Consider the following 23,702-nt stretch of genomic DNA (forward strand, 5'->3'; position numbering starts at 1 on the left):
CCCACCCACCCATCTCCCTAAACAAGCAACAGACTAGTTCCCAGCCACCCCACCATCGACCCCACCTACCCATCTCCCTAAACAAGCAACAGACATCCCCAGCCACCCCACCACCGCTCCCACCCACCCATCTCCCTAAACAAGCAACAGACATCCCCAACCACCCCACCACCGACCCCACCCACCCATCTCCCTAAACAAGTGACAGACATCCCCAGCCGAGCCGCCCGCTCGCCAGACTTCTGAGAAGAAGAAGAGAGAAACGCCCTCAGAGACTGTGGCTCCTCCCCACTACCACTCCTCCCCCCCCCTCTCCCCCCTCCCCCCACAGCCTGTCAGACTGCAGGGTAGCAAGACAACAAATCAAATCAAGACAAGACAAGACTGACACGTCGGCGCCGCTCAGAGCCGCGCAGCCTGAAGGAGCGCATTGAAAAGCCGCAGTCAGCGTCTGAAATGAGCGGCCCAGCAGCGTTAAGTGACGCACGTCATCCAAGGACCGACAAACGCGTTAAACGCGACGTTGACGTTGACGTCTTGGCGGGAAAGGATCATCGGAGCGCTGCTGTTGCCTCAACGTCTGTGGCTTGACGGGCATCAGCCCCACTGTCTTCACTGGGGACAGGCTGCTGTTTGCGACAAGTGGCTACGAAGTGAGTGAGTACCCTCAGTTCGAGCATCATTGGGCTTCAGTCAACATGGGGATGGGGCACCGAGCTCTAGTTAAGTCAGCTCCGTCAGTGGGGCTGGGTGTGGGGAGTGAGTGGGGAGTGGGCTGGGTGTGGGGAGTGGACTGATCTGGAAAATTATCGGTTTCAGTATCAGTTTCTCAAGGAGGCATCACTCTGTTCAGGGGAATCTATTGATGCTGCACCACATCCGGTAAGCAGATGCCCGCCTGACCAGCTGCATAAACCAGTGCGCTAGTCAGACCTTGAGTGCATGCATATAATATGTGTACCAATTAGAGTGGATTTCTTTTGCGATTTATTTTCCAGAGGAGACATTTGTTGCCGTGGGTTCGTTTTATTTCGCCAAGTGTATGCTGCACATGGTGAGCTTTGGTTTAGCAGTTCATCTGATAGACTAGATGCTCAGTTTGATTTTTTCAGTTGAACTTGAAAGAAAAGGTGAGACTGGGAATCAATGCAGACCCTCAGAGACACTATATTGGCAGATGAGAGTCTTAATCATTCTGCCACCTTCGTAAGTTTGAATGACCCCAACCAAAAACTGGTTTGTTGCGGAGAGGAGTGTGCCGTCCTGGGGCCGTATTCAATAAAAACTTCATATTGCCTTCAAGCAAGTTACCTTTGACATGCTAGGGACCCGCGGATACAGTTTATCTTAAAGTTAAGTCAACTTTGTATACAAAACATGCAGGTGCCCACAAGCAGGAACCCATCGACAATAAAGATCCTGGGATTCCATTCTACCGTGCTCTTCTCACCCAACCACAGTTCAAGGCATTGGAGAGAGAGAGAGAGAGAGAGAGAGAGAGTTAGTACAACACGTGCAATCCGCAAAGCACGCCTATGGCCGAATTCAACTCATTTTGGCTTCAGGCAAGCTACCTTTGACATGGTTCAGGGCCGCGGGTGCAGTTTAACACGAAGGCAAAGCTGTCTTCTTTTTAAGACCTGTGCGATGAGAGCAGGCGAGCTGCCCATTAAAAATCCCGGTGAACCTCTTCTGGACATGCTCTTAGTTTGACCTCACTACACCACACTCCAGAGCATTGTCCAGAGAGTTCACAAAATACATGCCATCCACAACGCACGCCTGTGTTCCTCAAAAACAATGCTTTGACAGGAATCCACCTTATTTATTTCTGCTTCGTGGGCAGTCACACTTGGCAGGTTGTACAGGTAAATGCCTTCCCGGGTAGGCTTTTGTGTTCCTGCCTACCTGGTATTCCCTACCCTCGTCCTGTTTTTGTATTGCTTCAGGCAGATTACCCGAAGGTAAACATTTACCTACAGGGACAGTGGTCTCTTATACCGTCTGTGACTTTTTCCCTCAGCAAAAACAATGCAACAATGCTAGTGTCTCTTTATGTGTTGCTTGTTTTGCCTACTACTTGTCAATGTGATTACATTTACTTTGATTCCTTTAACTTGTCCACATAAGTTTTGTGCTTGTTTCTTATTGGGTACGGCTTGAAATAAGTCGTGCTTGATGCCTTTATCATGCCTTTTGTGTTCATGTGCTTATGCAGAGTTGTTTCTTTGAATGAAAATTGTTTGAAGCAAAAGACTCGGCCATATCTACCTCTGCTTTGTGGGCAGTTACCCTTGGCAGGTAGTAAGGGTAAATTGTCGCAGGGTTTGCAGACCCGCCAGTAGGCTCTGTGTTCCTGAATACGAGATATTGCTTACCCTCGGTCAGCTTGCCTTGCTTCAGGCAGATTACCTGCAGATACGCATTTACCTGCAGGCACGATGGTCTGTTGAAGACGGCCTCAGACAGGTCCAGAAGGGTTTGTACTGTTCAAAAGATTAGAACTGGTTTGGTAAACTGATCAAGTTTTCACTCAACGCAGGGGACAATCCTCAACTATTAATGAAGACAGACAACAGACTACAAGAATCATGAAGAAAATAAATGAATTTATCACACGAAATATCAGTTTTACAGAAGAACTTAACAAAAGCGAATTTTCTTAGAATCGAAACTGACAATAAACCAAGGAAGAAAAATAAACAATGTTTTTACATGGTGCTGAATCTTGTGCGCAGACAAATCCAAGACAGATCAAGGTTGGAATTTTGATAGAAAGAAAGTTCGCTGCCCTTAGAAGTTGGGGCTGTGAGAGGAGGAATAGTTCATGGAGAATTCCAGCACCGAACTCTGAGTCTTCTGGGAACAGCCTGTGTAAAGAGCCAGGCTGAGGAGGAACAAGATCTAAGATGTTGATTGTTAGCGTTCTGAGCCCTCTGGCTAAGGAGGTAGAGCGCATTGTTAATGTCCACGATGATGATGATCATCATATCAGTAGTAGTAGTAGTAGTAGTAGTAGTAGTATTGAGACAGTTTGATAATCATACAGACAGCATGATCCTAAGACATTTGTAATCTGCCAAGAAGTTGGGTTGCTGTGGTTATTTTTGTTTTTTGGTGTGTGTTTTTTTAAATCTAGTTTTGATGGGGGGTTTTTTGGTGTGTTTTTTTTGTGTGTTTTTTTTGTTTTTTTGTTTTTTGTTGTTGTTGTTGTTGGTTTTTATCTTGACAGCAGTAGAGGGCGGAATCGCGCCTGGAAAGAACGCACCACTGGTTATCATCAGAAATGCTGTAATTCAGCATTTCCGAGATTCCTAAACATGTCACACCTGAAAAGCTGGATAATTAGTTTACGAATGAACTGATTTCAACTCCAGCAGGTAAAGAACTGTGTGCAGGTGGACAACAAAGCAACAGTCTTTGTGGATTTTAAGACGTGGATCCTGTCCAGGGCTCACCACCTCCAGAAACACAACTTCCGCGACTAGGACCCCAGCCCTGAGCATCTGGACATGAGGGGCATCAGCCAACAGGGCATCAGCCAACAGGGCATCAACCAACAGGGCACTGGACATGAGGGGCATCAACCAACAGGGCACTGGACATTAAGGGCATCACCCAACAGGGCATCAGCCAACAGGGCACTGGACATGAAGGGCATCAGCCAACAGGGCACTGGACATGAGGGGCATCAGCCAACAGGGCACTGGACATGAGGGGCATCAGCCAACAGGGCATCAGCCAACAGGGCACTGGACATGAGGGGCATCAGCCAACAGGGCATCAGCCAACAGGGCACTGGACATGAGGGGCATCAGCCAACAGGGCATCAGCCAACAGGACACTGGACATTAAGGGCATCAGCCAACAGGGCATCAGCCAACAGGGCACTGGACATGAGGGGCATCAGCCAACAGGGCACTGGACATGAGGGGCATCAGCCAACAGGGCACTGGACATTAAGGGCATCAGCCAACAGGGCATCAGCCAACAGGACACTGGACATGAGGGGCATCAGCCAACAGGGCACTGGACATGAGGGGCATCAGCCAACAGGACACTGGACATGAGGGGCATCAGCCAACAGGACACTGGACATTAAGGGCATCAGCCAACAGGGCATCAGCCAACAGCACACTGGACATTAAGGACATCAGCCAACAGGGCATCAACCAACAGGGCACTGGACATGAGGGGCATCAACCAACAGGGCACTGGACATGAGGGGCATCAGCCAACAGCACACTGGACATTAAGGACATCAGCCAACAGGGCACTAATTCAGCTCTGACCTGATCCTCTCCAAGTGCATGTCGTCACAGTTCTATGATATTTTGTTGTTGTTTTTCTTTTCTCGCATTTTAGTTTATTTGGTTATCTGTCTGCTTATGTTTTATGTTATCCGTTTATTTATTTATTTAATGATGTATCAATTATTTGTTTATGCACTTTTTTTCTTCTTATTTCCCCCTCAAGGCCTGTTGGGTTACACTGCTGGTCAGGCATCTGCTTTGCAGATGCGGTGTGGCGTATAATTATGGACTTGCCCGGACGCAGTGGCGCCTCCTTGAGTAATATAACTGAACTGAACTGAGTTTTGTGTGGCTCTGCTATCCAGAGGTGACCCGGGGACTGTTTCCTTGCTTGCGATGATCTGACCCGTGGATTGGCTGATTTTTTTTTCTCCAGAATGTCCATGCTGAACCTGATGGCTCACCACCAGGGGGCAGGGCACGTGACCTGGCCCGCCTCTCTGCCTCTGCCCCTGTCCTGCTTGCCCCCGGCGGACTGCCCGCCCTGCTCCCCTCTCCTTCACACCCACCCCCTCCACTCCCTCCCGCAGCACAGTCTCCGCCTGCGGCTCCACGCCGACACCTCCGTCCTGACACCCCCCCTCCCCCACCTCCCCTCCTTCCACCACCGCCACCACCTGGTCCTGCCCCCCCGCCTGCCCGTCTACAGAAACGGTTCTTCGTCCAGGACGTCCAGACCGTTGACGTCGTTCTGCATCAGGGACATCCTGGGGCGGGACGCGGACAGCGCCAGGGAGGAGTGCCGGCCCTCGTCAACACGCTCGGACGCCGTGTCGCCCACTTCCTCCTGCAGGTCCGGGGAGGGGGATGGGGAGGGGGAGAGGGAAGGGGAGGGGGGCAGGTCGCGGGGCCTCATCGGCCGCGACTCGCTGCCCAAGGTGCGCGCCCTCTCCTCCTCCCCCTTCACCCCCGCCTCTACCAGCGGCTCCCCCTCCCCTTCTCCCTGTGCCCCCCGTGGCGGCCTGTCCCCCCTCCCTGGCGCCAGGAAAGCGGCCCGCGCCATCGTCAGACCCTGGGTCCCGGACCCTCGCCGTCCGCACAGCCCTGTGCTGCCTGACGATGGCGCCGATGATAGTGCTCTGGACGACGACGATGATCACGAGGAGGAAGAGGAGGAGGAGATAAGTGTGGACGATGACGAGCCCTGTCCGAGGTCAGCTGGGTCACGTGACTTGCCGCCTCTGGACGCCCTGAGGGCCCTGACCAGCAAGACGCTGACCGGCATGCACTCCTCACACTGCGCAGGTAGGGATATATATATATATATATGTGTGTGTGTGTGTGTGTGTGTGAGGGAGGAGGGACAGGGGGAAGGGAAAGATGGGGGAGGGAGAGTGGGAGAGAGGGGTTGAGATAGGCCGGAAGGGAGAGAGGGAGAAAGATAGAAGGGCCAGGAAGGAGGGGAAGGGAGGGGGAGAGAGAGAGGGGGGGGGGAGTGAAGGGGGAAAGAGGGGGAGCAGAGAGAGATGAGAAGAGGGGGGGGGGGGGGAGATAAACAAAGTCAGAAACGGACAGAGGAAGAAAGGGATAGACAAAGGCAGACAGACACAGAGACAGACGCCCAGATAGACGAAGAGAAAATTGTAGAAACGGAGAAAGAAGGTGGTAGACAAAGAGAGAGAGAGAGAGAGAACACTGAACACTGCAATATTTAATGCCATTAGCTGTACATCTCCAGCGACACTGGGGTGCAATTCAGAACAATAATGGTGAAAACAATGAAACAAAAATCCTTTTATCCGTCTGGGTATTAAAGCTATTAATATGTAATACTCTCCTATCGAAGACTGTGCTTCAGCAATAAACTTCGCCGGTGAAATTGTATCGTCATCAAAATTCAATTTCCACACACCAGTGACATCCTTACTCCTTGCATTACTTGTCTGGAAAATGACGCATTCATCACAAACATTATCACATGCTTTACAATGAACTAAAAAAATGTATTCTGTCCTCTCTTTGGAACTCATACATTGATTTAACATTTTGTTACATTGATTTTGAAGTCCCACGGCTTTGCTGGACCAGAGTATTATAACACTTGCAAGTAACATAAGAAAATTTTCCACCGCCCCCGGAATCATTTGGATACCGTGTTTTCCTTTTTGGGTTATCTGAATTGCCAGTTCATTAATAAAGAAAAGAAGAAAACATTAGTGGACTCGATAAGCATCCCTGCTTCACTCTTCTTGGACAGTCAAATACTTCTGAATACACCCATCTATTGACGCCCACACGCCAGGACTGAATCATACACACCACGAACAGCCATTTACAATTTTCCATCCACTCCATTTTTTGTTTCGCAATATATTCCATTACATATTTTCTTTATGGAGTCGAAGGCCTTCTTAAGATCTACAAAGGTAACGAACAACTTTGAATTGTTCAGTACTGAAGCCAGAGATAGATGGGCAGACAGACAAACAGACAGACAGAGAGGGACAGACAAAGACTGAGTCAGGAACAGAGAGAGAGAGAGGGAAGTACGTTAACAGAGACAGGTATAGCCAGAGACAGAGAGACAGATAAAGACAGAGAAAGGCAGGAGCAGAGACTGACAGACATACCGACAGAAACACAGAGATAAAGAATGTTACGCTTTCAGAGAGACGGACAAAGACAGAGAGAGAGAGGGAGCATGTGTGCACGGTGTTTTTTCTTGTTTGGGTTATATTTTTGTTTTTGCTGTATGAGGAGTGGGTGGTGGTGTCGGAGAGGGAGTAGTGGGGGATCTGGCCCATGTTCCTGACAGGACACCCCCTTCCTCCACCCCCAAACACACAGACACGTGCTGCTTGTAGCTCACACGAGCGGAAATGGACCGTTTCAGGGCTGACACATGCACATCAACGAGGTGTTTCAGAACAAATAGATCTCATGGAATACACTTTCTTGACTTTCTTGTTGTTGTTGTTATTCTTCTTCTTGCTTTTCTACTTGTTACTATTGTTATCGTTGTTATTGTTGTTGTTGTTCTTCTCCTCCTCCTCCTTCTTCTTGCTTTTGTACTTGTTCCAATTGGTATCGATGTTATTGTTGTTATTATTGTTGTTCTTCTTTTTCTCCTCCTCTTCCTCCTCCTTCTTCTTCTGCTACTTCTTCTTCTGCGTTTTCTTCTTCTTGTTTTTGTACTTCTTGTTATTGTTACTGTTGTTTTTGTTGTTGTTCTTCTTCTTTTTCGTCCCGAAAGGCAGCGACTCTACATTTTGTGGAGATTTCTGCTGCACTAGAGGCTGGGACCAGTATAAAGAATTATAAGACCTTTTCATAAAAAAAAGAATACTACATAATTATATTTATAAAACAGAATGTGAAAACAAAAATCCCGAAAGAAGGTGCAGAGTAACAACAACATGAACAACATTGGATTGAATATACATATATATATACATATATATATACAGAGAAAGAGAGAGGCGGAGGGCGGGGTGTGTGTGGGGGGAGGTATCCAGACGTCTCACCAGTCTGACAAACGATTTACACTACCATGTCTGAAGAGGCTATGTAAGAGAGAGACAGAGAGAGAGAGAGAGAGAGACAGAGACACAGAGAGAGACAGTATCCAGATGTCTCACCAGTGTGATAAACCACACTTCCGTGTGTGAAGAGGCCATGTAATGTTCCGAGTTGTCAGACTTCCGACACATTGACAGTCGTTGTGTCAACAGTGGGGTGAGGCAATCGTGCGATGACCCACAGTGTGACATCGCCGTCACAAGGCAGTGCGTTGATGCGTTACACCGTGGTCCATCATCACCCTAATGTCGCTTTGAAGTGCTGTCTGGACAAACTACCCATCACCCTGAAGTGCTGTCTGGACAAACTACCCATCACCATCATGTCGCTTTGAAGTGCTGTCTGGACAAACTACCCATCACCCTGAATTGCTGTCTGGACAAACTACCCATCACCCTGAAGTGCTGTCTGGACAAACTACCCATCACCCTGAAGTGCTGTCTGGACAAACTACCCATCACCCTGAAGTGCTTGTCTGGACAAACTACCCATCACCCTGAAGTGCTGTCTGGACAAACTACCCATCACCCTGAAGTGCTGTCTGGACAAACTACCCATCACCCTGAAGTGCTTGTCTGGACAAACTACCCATCATCCTCATGTCGCTTTGAAGTGCTGTCTGGACAAACTACCCATCATCCTCATGTCGCTTTGAAGTGCTGTCTGGACAAACTACCCATCACCCTGAAGTGCTGTCTGGACAAACTACCCATCATCCTCATGTCGCTTTGAAGTGCTTGTCTGGACAAACTACTTGTCGCGGAGACAACAGTTCTCACGGGGTGTGTTTACACAGCTGACTGCGTTCCAGCACAGCAAACATCGTCCTCAATTTCATTCAGTGTGTGTGTGTGTGTGTGTGTGTGTGTGTGTGTGTGTGTGTGTTGTTGTTGTTGTTGTTGTTGTTGTTGTTTGTGATTTTTAATTGGCGTTTCTAGCGCGTCTATAACATTTTAGGGAGCATCGGACTTTTCAAAATTCAGATCAATCTGGTCAAAGCACTGACGGATTTTAAGGAGGCTGTCAGTAATCATAAATAAAAAAAACACAACAAACAAACAAAACAGCAACAAAACACCAAAGGGTAAGCCTGTTGCTTTGTCTGTTAATATTCATCATTACTTTTTGAAACTTGTTTTTGTTTAGGTTGTGAAATGTTTTGCCCCATAAAGTGCATCAGCGTCACAGACTCGCTCGCAAACAAACAAGGACCCCTGCAAACAGCGAGAAAATGAACACTTACAGAAACCTACATGATTTGTCTGCAGTGAATAGTGATCCCCAAAAAAAGAGGGGGTAGGGGTGGGCTTGGGGGTGAGTCGGATGGAGGGGGCACATTCTTTAATCTACAATAAAAATCTTTGAGAACGCCAGTGCATGGGAACACATAAGAAGTAGACCACCAGCGAAATCAGCTGAGAGAATGTGGTGAAGATAATCAATTCATCTTGTATCAGTTGATAATTAGGGCGCAATAGCCGAGTGGTTAAATACTGGAACTTCCAATCTGAGGGTCCCGGGTACGAATCTCGGAAACGGCGCCTGGTAGGTAAAGGGTGGACATATGTGTGGATCTGCTAGTGCCTGAGCCAACTTTGTGTGTATACCCACGTAAAAGATCAAATACGCACATTCACATCCTGTAATCCATATTAGCGTGCGGTGGGTTATGGAAACAACAACATAATCAGCATGCAAACCCCCGAAAACGGAGTATAGCTGCCTACATATCAGGGTAAATAAGCAAAACCGTCATTCATAAAAAATGTTACATGTCTAAGTGTGTATGCGTGCGTGACTTAAACCTAACTGAATGACACAGGAAACGAATGATGAGCGCCTAATGGCAGCCATCAGTCGACTCTACCCAGGTAGGTAGCCTGTTGTGCAAATGACCCCGTGTTTGCAAAACGCTTAGAGCTTGGATTCGACCGAGGATAGGCGCTATGTAAGTATCCATATCATTCATCAGTCAATCACAATTAGAACTGGACCGCTAAAAGGCGGGCTGTTTGAATGACACCGTATTCTAATGAAACGGATTTCATAAACCAAAAGATGGATTTTCAGCACATTACTGAGCATAAAGACCAGCTGGCCATAGCTCTTTATGTTCAAGCGATCATCGGGCCTTGTCTTCACAAGTGTGCGCTGCTGTGGGCTGGTCCGTAATCGATTTTAACAATCCGTCCAAATTTCGACAGTGCTATCCATACACTTTTCTCCTGGACTTGACAAGAAAAGTAAACAAAGAATTCAGATAGGGCGCAGAATGACTGAATATCATGATTATTATTACGACTGCCAACGTGATCCGGATGATAATGTCCTCTCACGGCCAAGGTGGACGTCACGATCTGATTAGCACTTCCCGAAAATATTTCACCAGCCTACCCCCAATGAGACAGGACAATCATCTCCCTTTATGCACATAACTACCGCGCTGCCACAAAGTGTCTCACACGCGGAGGGAAGAAAAAGAAGAAGATAAAAGAGAGAATTAAAGACCTATTGATATGCATTATGCATAAGCAATACATCAAAACGAACGGTCTGGTTTAAAGAGTCATCGCCGTGACATTCCGTGTTACGTGCTGACCTCCCGAAGGGCGGATTTGCAGCGGACAGGAAAGTGGTGTCCCCTGAAGGGAGTCTCGTAACGAAAACTGCTCCCGTTGTGACGACACAGTCAGAGCGGGCAGGGGGGGGGGGAACAAAGACTGATTCAGTCAGACGCCGCTAATATTTCACGGGGCAGACGGGGCTGAGGTCACCACGAACAACAAGGCTTCCTTGCACGCGTGAACTGCTTGAAAAGAGTGAAATCGTAAAACAGTTTGGGAGGAGGGTCATAAATTTCTTGGCGGCCCGGCAGATGCGGAAAATGCGCAAGTTTTGTTTAATTGTTGAATGCTATAATCTGTGGGAGAGTATGGAGGACCGGAAGAGAATGGTTTTGGGGGGATGGGGGTGCGGGGGTGGGGTGGGGGTGGGAGGATGTAGTTGTGTGTGTGTGTGTGCGGGGGGCGGGGGGGGGGATGGAGGTTAAGACTGGGTTCCTGAGTGTGAAACAGTGAAACAGCCAAGATGTGTGAGCAATTGTTAAAAGCGAACAACATCATCTCTGTATCAAAACGAAAGGCAAACCACACAGACACACTCAAGAGAGAGAGAGAGAGAGAGAGAGAGAGAGAGAGAGAGAATTGGAACTGGGATTTATTCATCAAGTATATATATATATATATATATATATATATATATATATATATATATATATATATATACACACATACACATATACACATACTTATAAATACACATATATTTAGCACGGAAGAGAGAGAGAGAGAGAGGTCAATCTCCATATTCTTTGTAGGACGGGTGCCGTGGCAGAATGGGCAAGCCGATAGAGATGTGATCCAGTGATCACCTGTGATCAGGGTTCCAGGGTCCGTCTCTGCACGGTGTTGTGTCCTTAGGAAGGCTATTTCTCCCGTTGTTCCTCACTGCACCCAGTGTGAGAGGGTAGCAACCTGCTGGGGAAGGCTCTTTACTCACTGCACCCAGTGTCAGTGGGTAGCAACCTGCTGGGGAAGGCTCTTTACTCACTGCACCCAGTGTGACAGGGTAGCAACCTGCTGGGGGAGGCTCTTTACTCACTGCACCAGTGTGACAGGGTAGCAACCTGCTGGGGAAGGCTCTTTACTCACTGCACCCAGTGTCAGTGGGTAGCAACCTTCTGGGGAAGGCTCTTTACTCACTGCACCCAGTGTCAGAGGGTAGCAACCTGCTGGGGAAGGCTCTTTACTCACTGCACCAGTGTCAGAGGGTAGCAACCTGCTGGGGAAGGCTCTTTACTCACTGCACCCAGTGTCAGAGGGTAGCAACCTGCTGGGGGAGGCTCTTTACTCACTGCACCCAGTGTCAGAGGGTAGCAACCTGCTGGGGAAGGCTCTTTACTCACTGCACCCAGTGTCAGAGGGTAGCAACCTGCTGGGGAAGGCTCTTTACTCCTCACTACACCCAGTGTCAGTGGGTAGCAACCTTCTGGGGAAGGCTCTTTACTCACTGCACCCAGTGTCAGAGGGTAGCAACCTTCTGGGGAAGGCTCTTTACTCCTCACTGCACCCAGTGTCAGAGGGTAGCAACCTTCTGGGGAAGGCTCTTTACTCCTCACTGCACCCAGTGTCAGAGGGTAGCAACCTGCTGGGGAAGGCTCTTTACTCACTGCACCCAGTGTCAGAGGGTAGCAACCTGCTGGGGAAGGCTCTTTACTCACTGCACCCAGTGTCAGAGGGTAGCAACCTGCTGGGGAAGGCTCTTTACTCCTCACTGCACCCAGTGTCAGAGGGTAGCAACCTGCTGGGGAAGGCTCTTTACTCACTGCACCCAGTGTCAGAGGGTAGCAACCTGCTGGGGAAGGCTCTTTACTCCTCACTGCACCCAGTGTCAGAGGGTAGCAACCTGCTGGGGAAGGCTCTTTACTCACTGCACCCAGTGTCAGAGGGTAGCAACCTGCTGGGGAAGGCTCTTTACTCACTGCACCCAGTGTGACAGGGTAGCAACCTGCTGGGGAAGGCTCTTTACTCCTCACTGCACCCAGTGTGACAGGGTAGCAACCTGCTGGGGAAGGCTCTTTACTCCTCACTGCACCCAGTGTCAGAGGGTAGCAACCTGCTGGGGAAGGCTCTTTACTCACTGCACCCAGTGTCAGAGGGTAGCAACCTGCTGGGGAAGGCTCTTTACTCACTGCACCCAGTGTGACAGGGTAGCAACCTGCTGGGGAAGGCTCTTTACTCCTCACTGCACCCAGTGTGACAGGGTAGCAACCTGCTGGGGAAGGCTCTTTACTCACTGCACCCAGTGTCAGAGGGTAGCAACCTGCTGGGGAAGGCTCTTTACTCCTCACTGCACCCAGTGTCAGAGGGTAGCAACCTGCTGGGGAAGGCTCTTTACTCCTCACTGCACCCAGTGTCAGAGGGTAGCAACCTGCTGGGGAAGGCTCTTTACTCACTGCACCCAGTGTCAGAGGGTAGCAACCTTCTGGGGAAGGCTCTTTACTCACTGCACCCAGTGTGACAGGGTAGCAACCTTCTGGGGAAGGCTCTTTACTCACTGCACCCAGTGTCAGAGGGTAGCAACCTGCTGGGGAAGGCTCTTTACTCACTGCACCCAGTGTCAGAGGGTAGCAACCTGCTGTGGAAGGCTCTTTACTCCTCACTGCACCCAGTGTGACAGGGTAGCAACCTGCTGTGGAAGGCTCTTTACTCACTGCACCCAGTGTCAGAGGGTAGCAACCTTCTGGGGAAGGCTCTTTACTCCTCACTGCACCCAGTGTCAGAGGGTAGCAACCTGCTGGGGAAGGCTCTTTACTCACTGCACCCAGTGTCAGAGGGTAGCAACCTTCTGGGGAAGGCACTTTACTCCTCACTGCACCCAGTGTGACAGGGTAGCAACCTGCTGTGGAAGGCTCTTTACTCACTGCACCCAGTGTCAGAGGGTAGCAACCTGCTGGGGAAGGCTCTTTACTCACTGCACCCAGTGTCAGAGGGTAGCAACCTGCTGGGGAAGGCTCTTTACTCACTGCACCCAGTGTGACAGGGTAGCAACCTGCTGGGGGAGGTGAAGAGATCGGAGGGAGAGGTTTGGACCCCGCCTTGCTACAGCGGCAAAAGGCTATTGGACCTTTAACCTTTTTCCCACCTCCCCTGCTGTCCACCCCCTTCACCCCCATACCTCAACCTCTGACCTCAGCACACTGTTGTTTGCACAAAATTTGGCGGCATTTGTGTATGCCCCCCCCCCCCCCCCACCCCCCCACACACACCCTTCCCACTGTACCAAAATCAAAGATCAAAATTCCTGCAAGTACCCAAGTGGCCCTTAAAAACATTCCGCGCACCTTGTATATTCATCAAAATTGATTTTTTCCCTCTCTCTCTTTTCAATTTAGTTGATTGGCTTTACAGTTTTGATAACTCTTAAGTTCCTGCACTGCCTCCCCACCCCTCTCCTCACACACACACACACACACACACACACACACACACACACACACACACACACACCGCCCCACCCCACCTTTTCTGCCAGTGTTATATCACTTAAAGTGGAAAGACGTTGAACTGATGACTAGTACGACTGCACACACACACACACACACACACACACACACACACACACACACACCTTGTTTGACCTAAATTCATTGATTTCATTACTTTTGTTGTATGGTTTCTCCACCGTCTAGGCTGACTGTGTGTTTGTTGACTGGCTCAACTACACCAGGTCTCGTGGCTGTTTTCCTTCCAATTCATTTTCAGGTTTGCCCTCAGGCTGATTGCTTGCTTTTGTTTTCGTTTATACTTTCTCTTCTGTTTACTGGATTTTTCTTGTTGTTTGTTATGTTGTTTGTTATGGGATTTTGTTGTTGTTGGTTTTTGTTTATTTATCAACAAAATTCTTGCTCGCTTTATTATTTTTTTTACTTAACAAACCCGTTGAATGAATGGCGGGTATTTGTTCACTGATAATATATATGCGCTTTCTTTCTATTTGTTCCTGATAAATTAGACGGAATGGTAGGTCCCTTCGGTAACGCGTAGTACACTGTTAGTAGTAGAGTTAATGTTTTGGGGTGTGTTTAAAAAAAAAAAAATCTGATAATCCTTCCAGGAGCAAACTGAACATAATTCAAATGTTCTCTTGTGTTTGTGGTGGTGGTTGTCAGTTTTTATGGGTTTTCTTTTGTTGTTTGGGTTTTGTTGTTGTGGTGGTGGTGGGTGTGGTGGAGGTTGTTTTTAACACTATACGGTCGCCTACAAAGCGACAAAGCCTTCAAAACTCCTTGACATCCATTTGTTATTTTGTCTTTTTAAAACCCTTTTTAATTAAGGCTTTTCCCGGATCATTACATTCAGGTAAAGCGCACTGAACCATCATCATTCATGGAATGTTTGTGCCATCAATGCGCCGTTCCTTAAAACTTCTTCGTCTTCTTCTTCTTCGGCGTTCCCAGTTTCCTGCACGCAGGGGAAAAAAAGAAAAAGAAAAAAGGGTGGCGCTCTCAGTGTGGCGACGCGCTCTCCCTGGGGAGAGCAGGCCGAATTTCACACAGAGAAAGGAAAATACAATACAAAAACAAAACTTTAAAGATATGTATTTTTCAGAAAAAGATGGGGACAATAAGAATTGTGTGTTTTTGAGCAGCATTTGACGACGTTATGACCAAAGCAACAAGACCCAGGATTTGTATCGTGTTCATCCACAACCCTCGTTGCGTGAAAACAGGACCAGTTATGGGGGCTTGTCACGCTGACGACAGCTAAAGCCTCTTCCACACCACAGTGAAAAATGACAGCAGAGGGGTGGAGGGTGGAGGGGATAAAGTGTTGGGTTACACTTGGGGGGGCGGGGGGAGGAGGGGGCGGGGGGGGGGGAGGAATGAGGGGGGGGGGGGGGATAAACGTGACAACTTTAATCCAAGTCTAGAACGGAACGAAGCTTAAATCTTCTTTGCTGGAACATTTTTTGTGTGTCTTTTTGATTGTCTGTGCTTTCATCTCACTCCCCCCCTCCTCCCACCTAACCTCCCCTTCACCCCTTCCCTCTCCCTCCCTCTCCCTCCCTCCCTTTCTCTCTCTCTCCCTCTCTCCCTCTCTTTCCCTCTCTCTCCCACTCTCTCTGTTCTGACCTTCAAAGGCTATGAAAACCACACCAGGTCGTTTTCTGCCTCCACGTGGTTGGCGGGTCATTCCCTCGTCAAATCGTTTTCCTCGTTGGCTTCTCAGTCGGAGCGCTTTCATCAGGAAATAGGGTCAGATTTTTGTTTATTTTATTCATTTATTTATTTATTTTAACGTTTAACGCATGCTAATCGATGAAACAGAAGTTGCATTTCCCATCGCTAACATTCGTTTCTGTGTTCAGAATAAGAGAATTTATACCAACGGGTGGTAACCTAATCCGTAATTACAGAGTGTTGTTTCCGAATTGAACACCGGGTTCAGCACGTTAAAAAAGAAAAAAATAATAAAGAATGAAATAAAGGTAGAAAAAAAAAGAAAATCTGTTCTCTCTCCTCCAGATAGGAACGAGCAGAGTGTGACTGGTTTCCCCTGTGATAGCACATGGGGATGGGGTGCTGGGGTGACAACACGGGCTCTGTTTTATCAATGGGTTAGTACGGAGTTTGTTGTCCGTCGGATGAAAGCAGAGGCTCTGTTTATAAGTCAGTGGAATGAAACAACGGGCTCTGTTTATATGTTAGTAGGATGAAAACACGGGCTCTGTTTATAAGTTAGTAGGATGAAAACACGGGCTCTGTTTATATGTTAGTAGGATGAAAACACGGGCTCTGTTTATAAGTTAGTAGGATGAAAACACGGGCTCTGCTTTTATGTTAGTAGGATGAAAACACGGGCTCTGTTTATATGTTAGTAGGATGAAAACACGGGCTCTGTTTATAAGTTAGTAGGATGAAAACACGGGCTCTGTTTATATGTTAGTAGGATGAAAACACAGGCTCTGTTTATATGTTAGTGCTTTTATGTTAGTAGGATGAAAACACGGGCTCTGTTTATAAGTTAGTAGGATGAAAACACGGGCTCTGTTTATATGTTAGTAGGATGAAAACACAGGCTCTGTTTTTATGTTAGTGGGGTTGAAGAGGAAGAAAGAGGGATTGGGGGGTAGGGAGGGGATGGGAGAGAGAGAACTACGGACGTACATAATATACGTCCGTGGAGGGAACGGAACGGGTTTGAGGATTCGGGTCGGGAACGGCATGCATATGGCCGGGGGTGTCTTGCCGCGCGTTCTGAACAGCCCTCCCCACCATTAGCGTTCTTGTCGTGCACGCAAAAAGGCGATGATGTATTTGCTGGCCGTAAATCTTCACCTCAAAGCAAAACACCCGGCGGCTTGAGAACTGGATCTCTGGCTTTTATTTTGATCACACGCATGCGCGCTGATGTCTTTTCCACGTGCGAAACTGCCATGGTGGTTTGAAAAGAGGTTGCGTCTGTTCGGCTGACAAATGTGACATCACTTTCCTTTCCTATTTTGTGTCTACTGTTGAATTTTCTTTCTTTCATGCACGCACGCGGGCGCGCGCGCGTGTGTGTGTGTGTGTTTGTGTGTGTGTGTATGTGTGTGCATGAGAGAGACAAAGAGAGACAATTCAAGACTTCCCAGAAGTAACGTACTTACCTCGTCAGTTTATGTGTCAAACCATAGCAGAATTACTGACAGGATGGTGAGACAAACAGCGACAACTCCGTCCTACATTAGCTCTCTCTCTCTCTCTCTCTCTCTCTCTTCTGCTGCTTCTCCTTTTTCTTCTCGTATTTGTTGTGAGGTATTAACTCGTCATTCCATCATGCACGGTAGCACGAACTGGGAGAAAGCTGGGAACTGGGACAGTGATAGCAAAGCTGCAGTGTCCTCCACAGTGCGTGAAGCCTGACTGGGTGGGTATAGGGGTCTCCCCTCTCTCCACATCGCTGTATCAATCCAATGGAGAGGATGATGATGAAATGAATACTTGTGTAGCGTCTATCCTCGGTCGGAGACCTAAGCTGTAAGCGCTTTGCAAACACGGAGTCATTTGCACAAAAGGCTGCATACCTGGCTGGAGTACTGACTGGAGCACACACTAACACAGACATGCAACATGTTTACGTGTGTGACCGTTTTGTTGATTTACCCCGACATGTAAGCAACCATACTCCATTTTCGGGAGGGATGGGGGTACATGCTCGGTATGTTCTTGTTTCCATAACCAACCGAACACGGATTACATTATCTTTAACGTGCGTATTTGACCTTCTGTATGCGCATACACACGAAGGAGGTTCAAGCACAAGCAGGTTTGCACATAATGTTGACCTGGAGGATCGGGGTGGGGGGGGGGGGGGGGGGATGTCCACCCTCAACCCACCAGGTGCTGACTGAGATCGCACTCAGGAGGTAAATCACGCGCGACAGTCCAGCGCTGTGACCGCTTGACCACCGCACCCGTCACAGGCAGGAAGGGCAAAACCCAGCACACCTGGTTCCCGTGCCGTCACACCAGCTACCAGGTGGTCGCCTTGAACTGCCACAGGGGATCCCACTGTGGACATCGTTTTTCCTTCCTTCCTTCCTTCCTTCCAGCCTTGAACTGCCACAGGGGATCCCACTGTGGACATCGTTTTTCCTTCCTTCCTTCCTTCCTTCCAGCCTTGAACTGCCACAGGGGGTCCCACTGTGGACATCGTTTTTCCTTCCTTCCTTCCTTCCTTCCAGCCTTGAACTGCCACAGGGGGTCCCACTGTGGACATCGTTTTTCCTTCCTTCCTTCCTTCCTTCCAGCCTTGAACTGCCACAGGGGGTCCCACTGTGGACATCGTTTTTCCTTCCTTCCTTCCTTCCTTCCAGCCTTGAACTGCCACAGGGGGTCCCACTGTGGACATCGTTTTTCCTTCCTTCCTTCCTTCCTTCCAGCCTTGAACTGCCACAGGGGTCCCACTGTGGACATCGTTTTTCCTTCCTTCCTTCCAGCCTTGAACTGCCACAGGGGATCCCACTGTGGACATCATTTTTCCTCTCTTCTTCCTTCCTTCCTTCCAGCCTTGAACTGCCACAGGGGATCCCACTGTGGACATCGTTTTTCCTTCCTTCCTTCCTTCCAGCCTTGAACTGCCACAGGGGGTCCCACTGTGGACATCGTTTTTCCTTCCTTCCTTCCACCCTTGAACTGCCACAGGGGGTCCCACTGTGGACATCATTTTTCCTTCCTTCCTTCCTTCCAGCCTTGAACTGCCACAGGGGGTCCCACTGTGGACATCATTTTTCCTCTCTCCTTCCTTCCTTCCTTCCAGCCTTGAACTGCCACAGGGGATCCCACTGTGGACTAATGTTTTCCTTCCTTTCTTCCTCAGAGTTGACTCCCAGTTCCTTTCGCGTGGGTGGGGGTGACCTCAAGGCAGCGGAGATTTAAAACTCAGTGTTTTCCATCACTTTGATGAGCTACCAGCCGGAATAAACGAGCCCCATCTACCCCCCCCCCCTCCTCTCCCTCCGGCCCCCTACCGTGGAGGATAGTACAGGGTCACAGCCGTGGTTACCAGTTACAAGCCGCAGAGATGAACTAGCATTCCCGTAGGTGTAACAGTTGTTGAATCAACAAGACGTGAAGCATCCATGCTGTGGTGACACAAAGGCCTGGATGGATGGATGTTTTTTGTTGTTGTTTTTTTTGTTTGTTTTTTTAGCACGAGGATTCGGGGGATAGCTGTCTTGTTGCCATGGGTGATACCCACGTGCAAAGTGCATGATGCATGTAAAAGGACTAGCATCTCGCCCACTGCACAGAAAGAGACAGTAACAGGGACATGAAGACTGATAGATAGACAAGACAAGACAAGACAAAATTCTGAACAGGGTCTACACTACACGATAGAGAAAGAGACTGAGAGAGAGAGAGAGAGAGGGAGGGGGGGCGGAGGAGGGGTGCAGACGTTCAGACAGACAGAGAGCAAGAGACAATGACAGTGACAATGACAAATGTTTTATTGAGGGTAGAATGGATAAGCTGGAAGATTCTTTACACCATGCCCTCACACACGCATGCGCACACATACACACAATATGATAAATGAAATAAGTATGAATAAATAAATGACATAGAACAAATCAAATAGATAATAATAGATATATAAACGGATGAATCAAAGACTACAATTAGGGAAACATCATGAAGATCATACAAAACATTGCCACATGAAAATCTTCAAACACACACATGCGTGTGCACACACAGGCATCACACACATGTACTCGAACACACAAGTACATAGACATGCACACGCGTAATTATTTACACTCGACTTTTTCCTTGCTTACACACTGTTGGAGAACAATTAATCCAAATATGTTGGCTTACTAGGATCTCATCACATGCTTTGATTTTGCTGGAACTAACTACATTTGTTGCATCAGATATTTTTGATACGCTTTTTTGAAAGATGCTATGGTAGGTCTATTTCTGAGATACTCGGGGATTTCATTCCACAGAGACAGACAGTGAGAGACACACAGAGAACGGAACGCAGGGCAAATGCCAGTTAAGGGTTCACTCACTCACAACTGGGGCCTCAGCAAACTCACCGCTTTTCTCTCTTCCTCCACCCCCCTTGCCCCCCCCCCCTCCCCACCCCCGTCCCCCGCCTCCCCCCTCCCTCATTCAGTCCGTCTGTCTCTATGTCTTTCTGTCTCTCTTTCTCTGTTGTTTGTATGTCTCAGTCTGTCTGTCTCTCGATCTCTCATCCTCTCCCCGCCTTCAGACAAACAGCTTTCGTCGCAATGACTGAAAACCTCTCGTCACTACGTCTGTCATCCCCCCCCCCTCCCTCCCCCAACTCCCCCACCCCATCCTATTGCCCCTCCGCCCCCCACCCCCCCCCCCCCTCCCCGCCTCCCCTTCCCCCATACCGGGGATGCCTTGTTCATTGCGGTGTCGTCCTCACTACCCCCCTCCCCCATTCATTCCACCCCCTGGCGGCAAGTTACGCGTGAAAGTAGCACCAGTCACTTCTCCGGCCGCATCTTACAGGAGGCTGGCATTCGGGTCTTCTTGGAGGAGCAGCCTTGGCCCCGGCGATGTAGTGAACTCCTCCTGCTGAGTGAACTCGTGTTCCATTCTAGCGACACGCCCAGGCAGCAAGAAAGGAAACAAGTTCGTTCGTGCACTAACAAATAGAAAAAGAAGAAGAGAAAACGAATAGATAGATAGAGAGAAAATAATATCAAACTTGAACTGAAATAGTGGCAAGGCCTTCAAGTCTCACTGGTGATACTTAGAAAATATTTTTTTTAAATATAGATAAGACATTTTTAAGAAAATCAAATCGTTAAAATGTGTTCTGCATTTGATATTATAAAGCTTCGGGTTAAAAAAAAAAAAAGAAGCATAATAGTAAATTGGAAGCAAGCATGTTTGGGTCAAGAGTAAGTAGACTTACACGTTAAAGCATGTCTACCGGAGGTGTTAAAAAGTTTAGTGCTTAAATATTTTTTCAGCGAGATAAATTGATTGCGGTAATCGAAGCGATAATGTTGTTAAATCATGTTATTTTGCTACATTTCGGGCATTTAAGAAATTCTTTGATGTCCGCGGTAAAGGAGACGTTGCCATTGCCTCAAGCACACTGCAACTGGTAGCCATTTTCTCTAGGTCTGATCCGAAAATACAGCTTAATCCAAAGGACTACCTATTACTGGTATGATTGTGAAGGTTCTTTTTCCACTATTTTCAATCCAAACTTGGTATTGGCAGACATCGTTTTTCCAGAGAAAATGACAGGGTTAAAGTTAACTGCACACACAGGTTATCACATAGACAGGTTATCACATAGACAGGTTATCACATAGACAGGTTATCACATAGACAGGTTATCACATAGACAGGTTATCACATAGACAGGTTATCACATAGACAGGTTATTACATAGACAGGTTATCACATAGACAGGTTATTACATAGACTCACATCGTTTACACCGGCCAGAATATCAACCTGTCCGTTCCTGGTGTGACTGAGTTGTAGCCCCCCCCCCCTCCCCCAATCCACACACCAACACCACCCAACCCCTCAACCTCCCCTTCAGACATGCACAAAACAACGTGGAAACTGAGGAGAAAGGAGCGGAGCTATAGGTGGGGGTTGGGGTAGGCGAGAAGTTGAGGAGGTGGGGAGGGGGGGGGGGGCGGAACTGACATATCATTCCAGGCTCTCTATCGCAGACTGTTGTTAAATAAGCAGACATCTGTGCCAAACACGGCTCCACACTGAAGTTGAAGAAAGCCAGAGCGTGCTGGAACACGGCAATGTAACTACCGCCCCCTTGCCTCCCAACCCCTAAAAAACAAAACACTCCTTTCCCACCCCTCACCCAAACCCCGTCACCATCATCATCCTAATTTACGACCCGAGCGCATCATCAAACATTTCATTGGCACAGCAACAAGATCTAGGTGCTGGCGTGTTTGTCAATCTGTATAACAAATCCTTGATTTGCTCCTAAGCACACTGGGAAGCCAAGGCTCATTTGTTTTTCGTGTTAAGTGGAAGAAATGCCGAGTGTAGAAGCCATTTTCAGCCGTCTGGAACCGTAGACAGGCAAATGATGTCTTGTGAAGCCATTAAAGTGAGGGAAAGAAAGTGCAACGATCCGCCAAGGAATCCTTCAGGCTTGTTTTACAAACTGTGTTGTTGAAGACCCCGGGGGATCTTTTTTTTTCCTGCGGCCTCCCTCTCCTCTCAAACAACGACCATTAGAGCGTGTCCAAACAGCCGTCGCTCTTTTCGCTGGGCTGCACGGCAAACAGCTCACGTGGCCGGCTTCTCGTGCACACCTTTGTGGTAGATACCAGCCAGGTGTGTTGCCCCCAAAGTGAGCTGCACCTTGTCACCTGCTGCACCTTGTCACCTGCTGCACCTTGTCACCTGCACCATTCAACGGCACGCGGGTCTGACGGGGTGATCAGCTTGTTTGGGGTTCAGTGGGTGGAGCAAGTGCGGCCTTGGTGTTGTACCTGGAGACTGAGAGAGAGGTGTGGAGGGGAGGGGGTAGAGAGACACACACACTAGAGAGAGAAAGAGACACAGACAAAGACAGGTACAGGTACCCTTTCCCACCTTCCCTGACCAGCCAGGTACCCATTCAGCCAGGTACCCATTCAGCCAGGTACCCATTCACACCTTCCCTGACCAGACAGGTACCCATTCCCAAGGACACAACGCCATGCCGAAATGAGGATCAGAAACCCAACGTGGAAACGATTCTGCTTGCTTAACAACAGCAACCAAAACAACAACAACAACAACAACAACACACACACACACACACACACACACACACACACACACACACACACACACATATATATATATATATATATATATATAATTATATATATATATATGTTTTGTCATTAGGACAAGACAACAAACCGAGACAACTTAGTACCAAATAAACAAGAAAGGCAAAGCCTTCAAGACTCACTTGTGATACACTTTTTAAAAAAATCCAAGCTTTTTATGTATTGAGTATAATGCATTTACTGTTATATTTATATTTTTTGTATTCTCTAAACTTGGCACTTTGATCTGATATTCGACCCAACAAAAGATATGTCATTATTATCATTTTTTGTTCAAACAGGAACTTCCTTTGCTAAGCATGGAAGTTTTATTTATTGCAAACGTTTTGCTGGAGACATTAAAACAAGGGAAATTACTCTGCTGGGGAGCTTACTTTGCTTTAAACTGATCTTTCTCATCTTAAACATTACATTTTAAAATCATACTCAATACATAAAAAGCTTGGATTTTTTTAAAAAGTGCATCACAAGTGAGTCTTGAAGACTTGCCTCTGTTGTTTCAAAATGTAATGTTTAAGATGAGAAAGATCAGTTTAAAGCAAATTAACTCCACTAGCATTACAGAGTAATTTCCCTTTTTTAGTATCTGTATCAAAACGTTTGCAAAATAAATAAAACTTCCATGCTTAGGAAAAGAAGTTCCTGTTTGAACAAAAAATGATAATAATGACTGCTCTAGCTGTTGGGTCAGAATATCAGATCAAAGTGCCCAGTTTAGAGAATACAAAAAGTATAAATATAACAGTAAATGCAGTTTGCATATAATTAGGCTTCATTCTTTATTTTTTTGTGCCCATCCCAGAGGCGCAATATTGTTTTAAACAAGATGACTGGAAAGAACTGAATTTTTCCTATTTTTATGCCAAATTTGGTGTCAACTGACAAAGTAGTTGCAGAGAAAATGTCAATGTTAAAGTTTACCACGGACACACAGACACACAGACA

General features: G+C 47.7%; 1 protein-coding gene across 3 annotated transcripts in view; it reads left to right on the top strand.

Moving 5' to 3' along the window:
* Window positions 1–404: 404 nt before the first annotated feature.
* The window catches only part of LOC143279564 (uncharacterized), a 28,438-nt gene continuing 5,140 nt past the window's right edge, over window positions 405–23,702 (top strand). Inside the window, exons 1-2 of one of the 3 annotated variants that reach the window (XM_076583643.1) lie at window positions 405–657; window positions 4,690–5,558. In XM_076583643.1, coding sequence (XP_076439758.1) covers window positions 4,691–5,558 — 868 coding nt within the window. In that variant the 5' untranslated portion in view covers window positions 405–657; window position 4,690. Of the gene's footprint in view, window positions 658–754; window positions 883–4,689; window positions 5,559–23,702 lie in introns of those variants that run through there. The other 2 variants (XM_076583642.1, XM_076583641.1) reach the window with 2 other exon arrangements.

The sequence above is a fragment of the Babylonia areolata genome, chromosome 2 (assembly GCF_041734735.1).
Source record: "Babylonia areolata isolate BAREFJ2019XMU chromosome 2, ASM4173473v1, whole genome shotgun sequence".
NCBI lineage: Eukaryota > Metazoa > Mollusca > Gastropoda > Neogastropoda > Buccinidae > Babylonia > Babylonia areolata.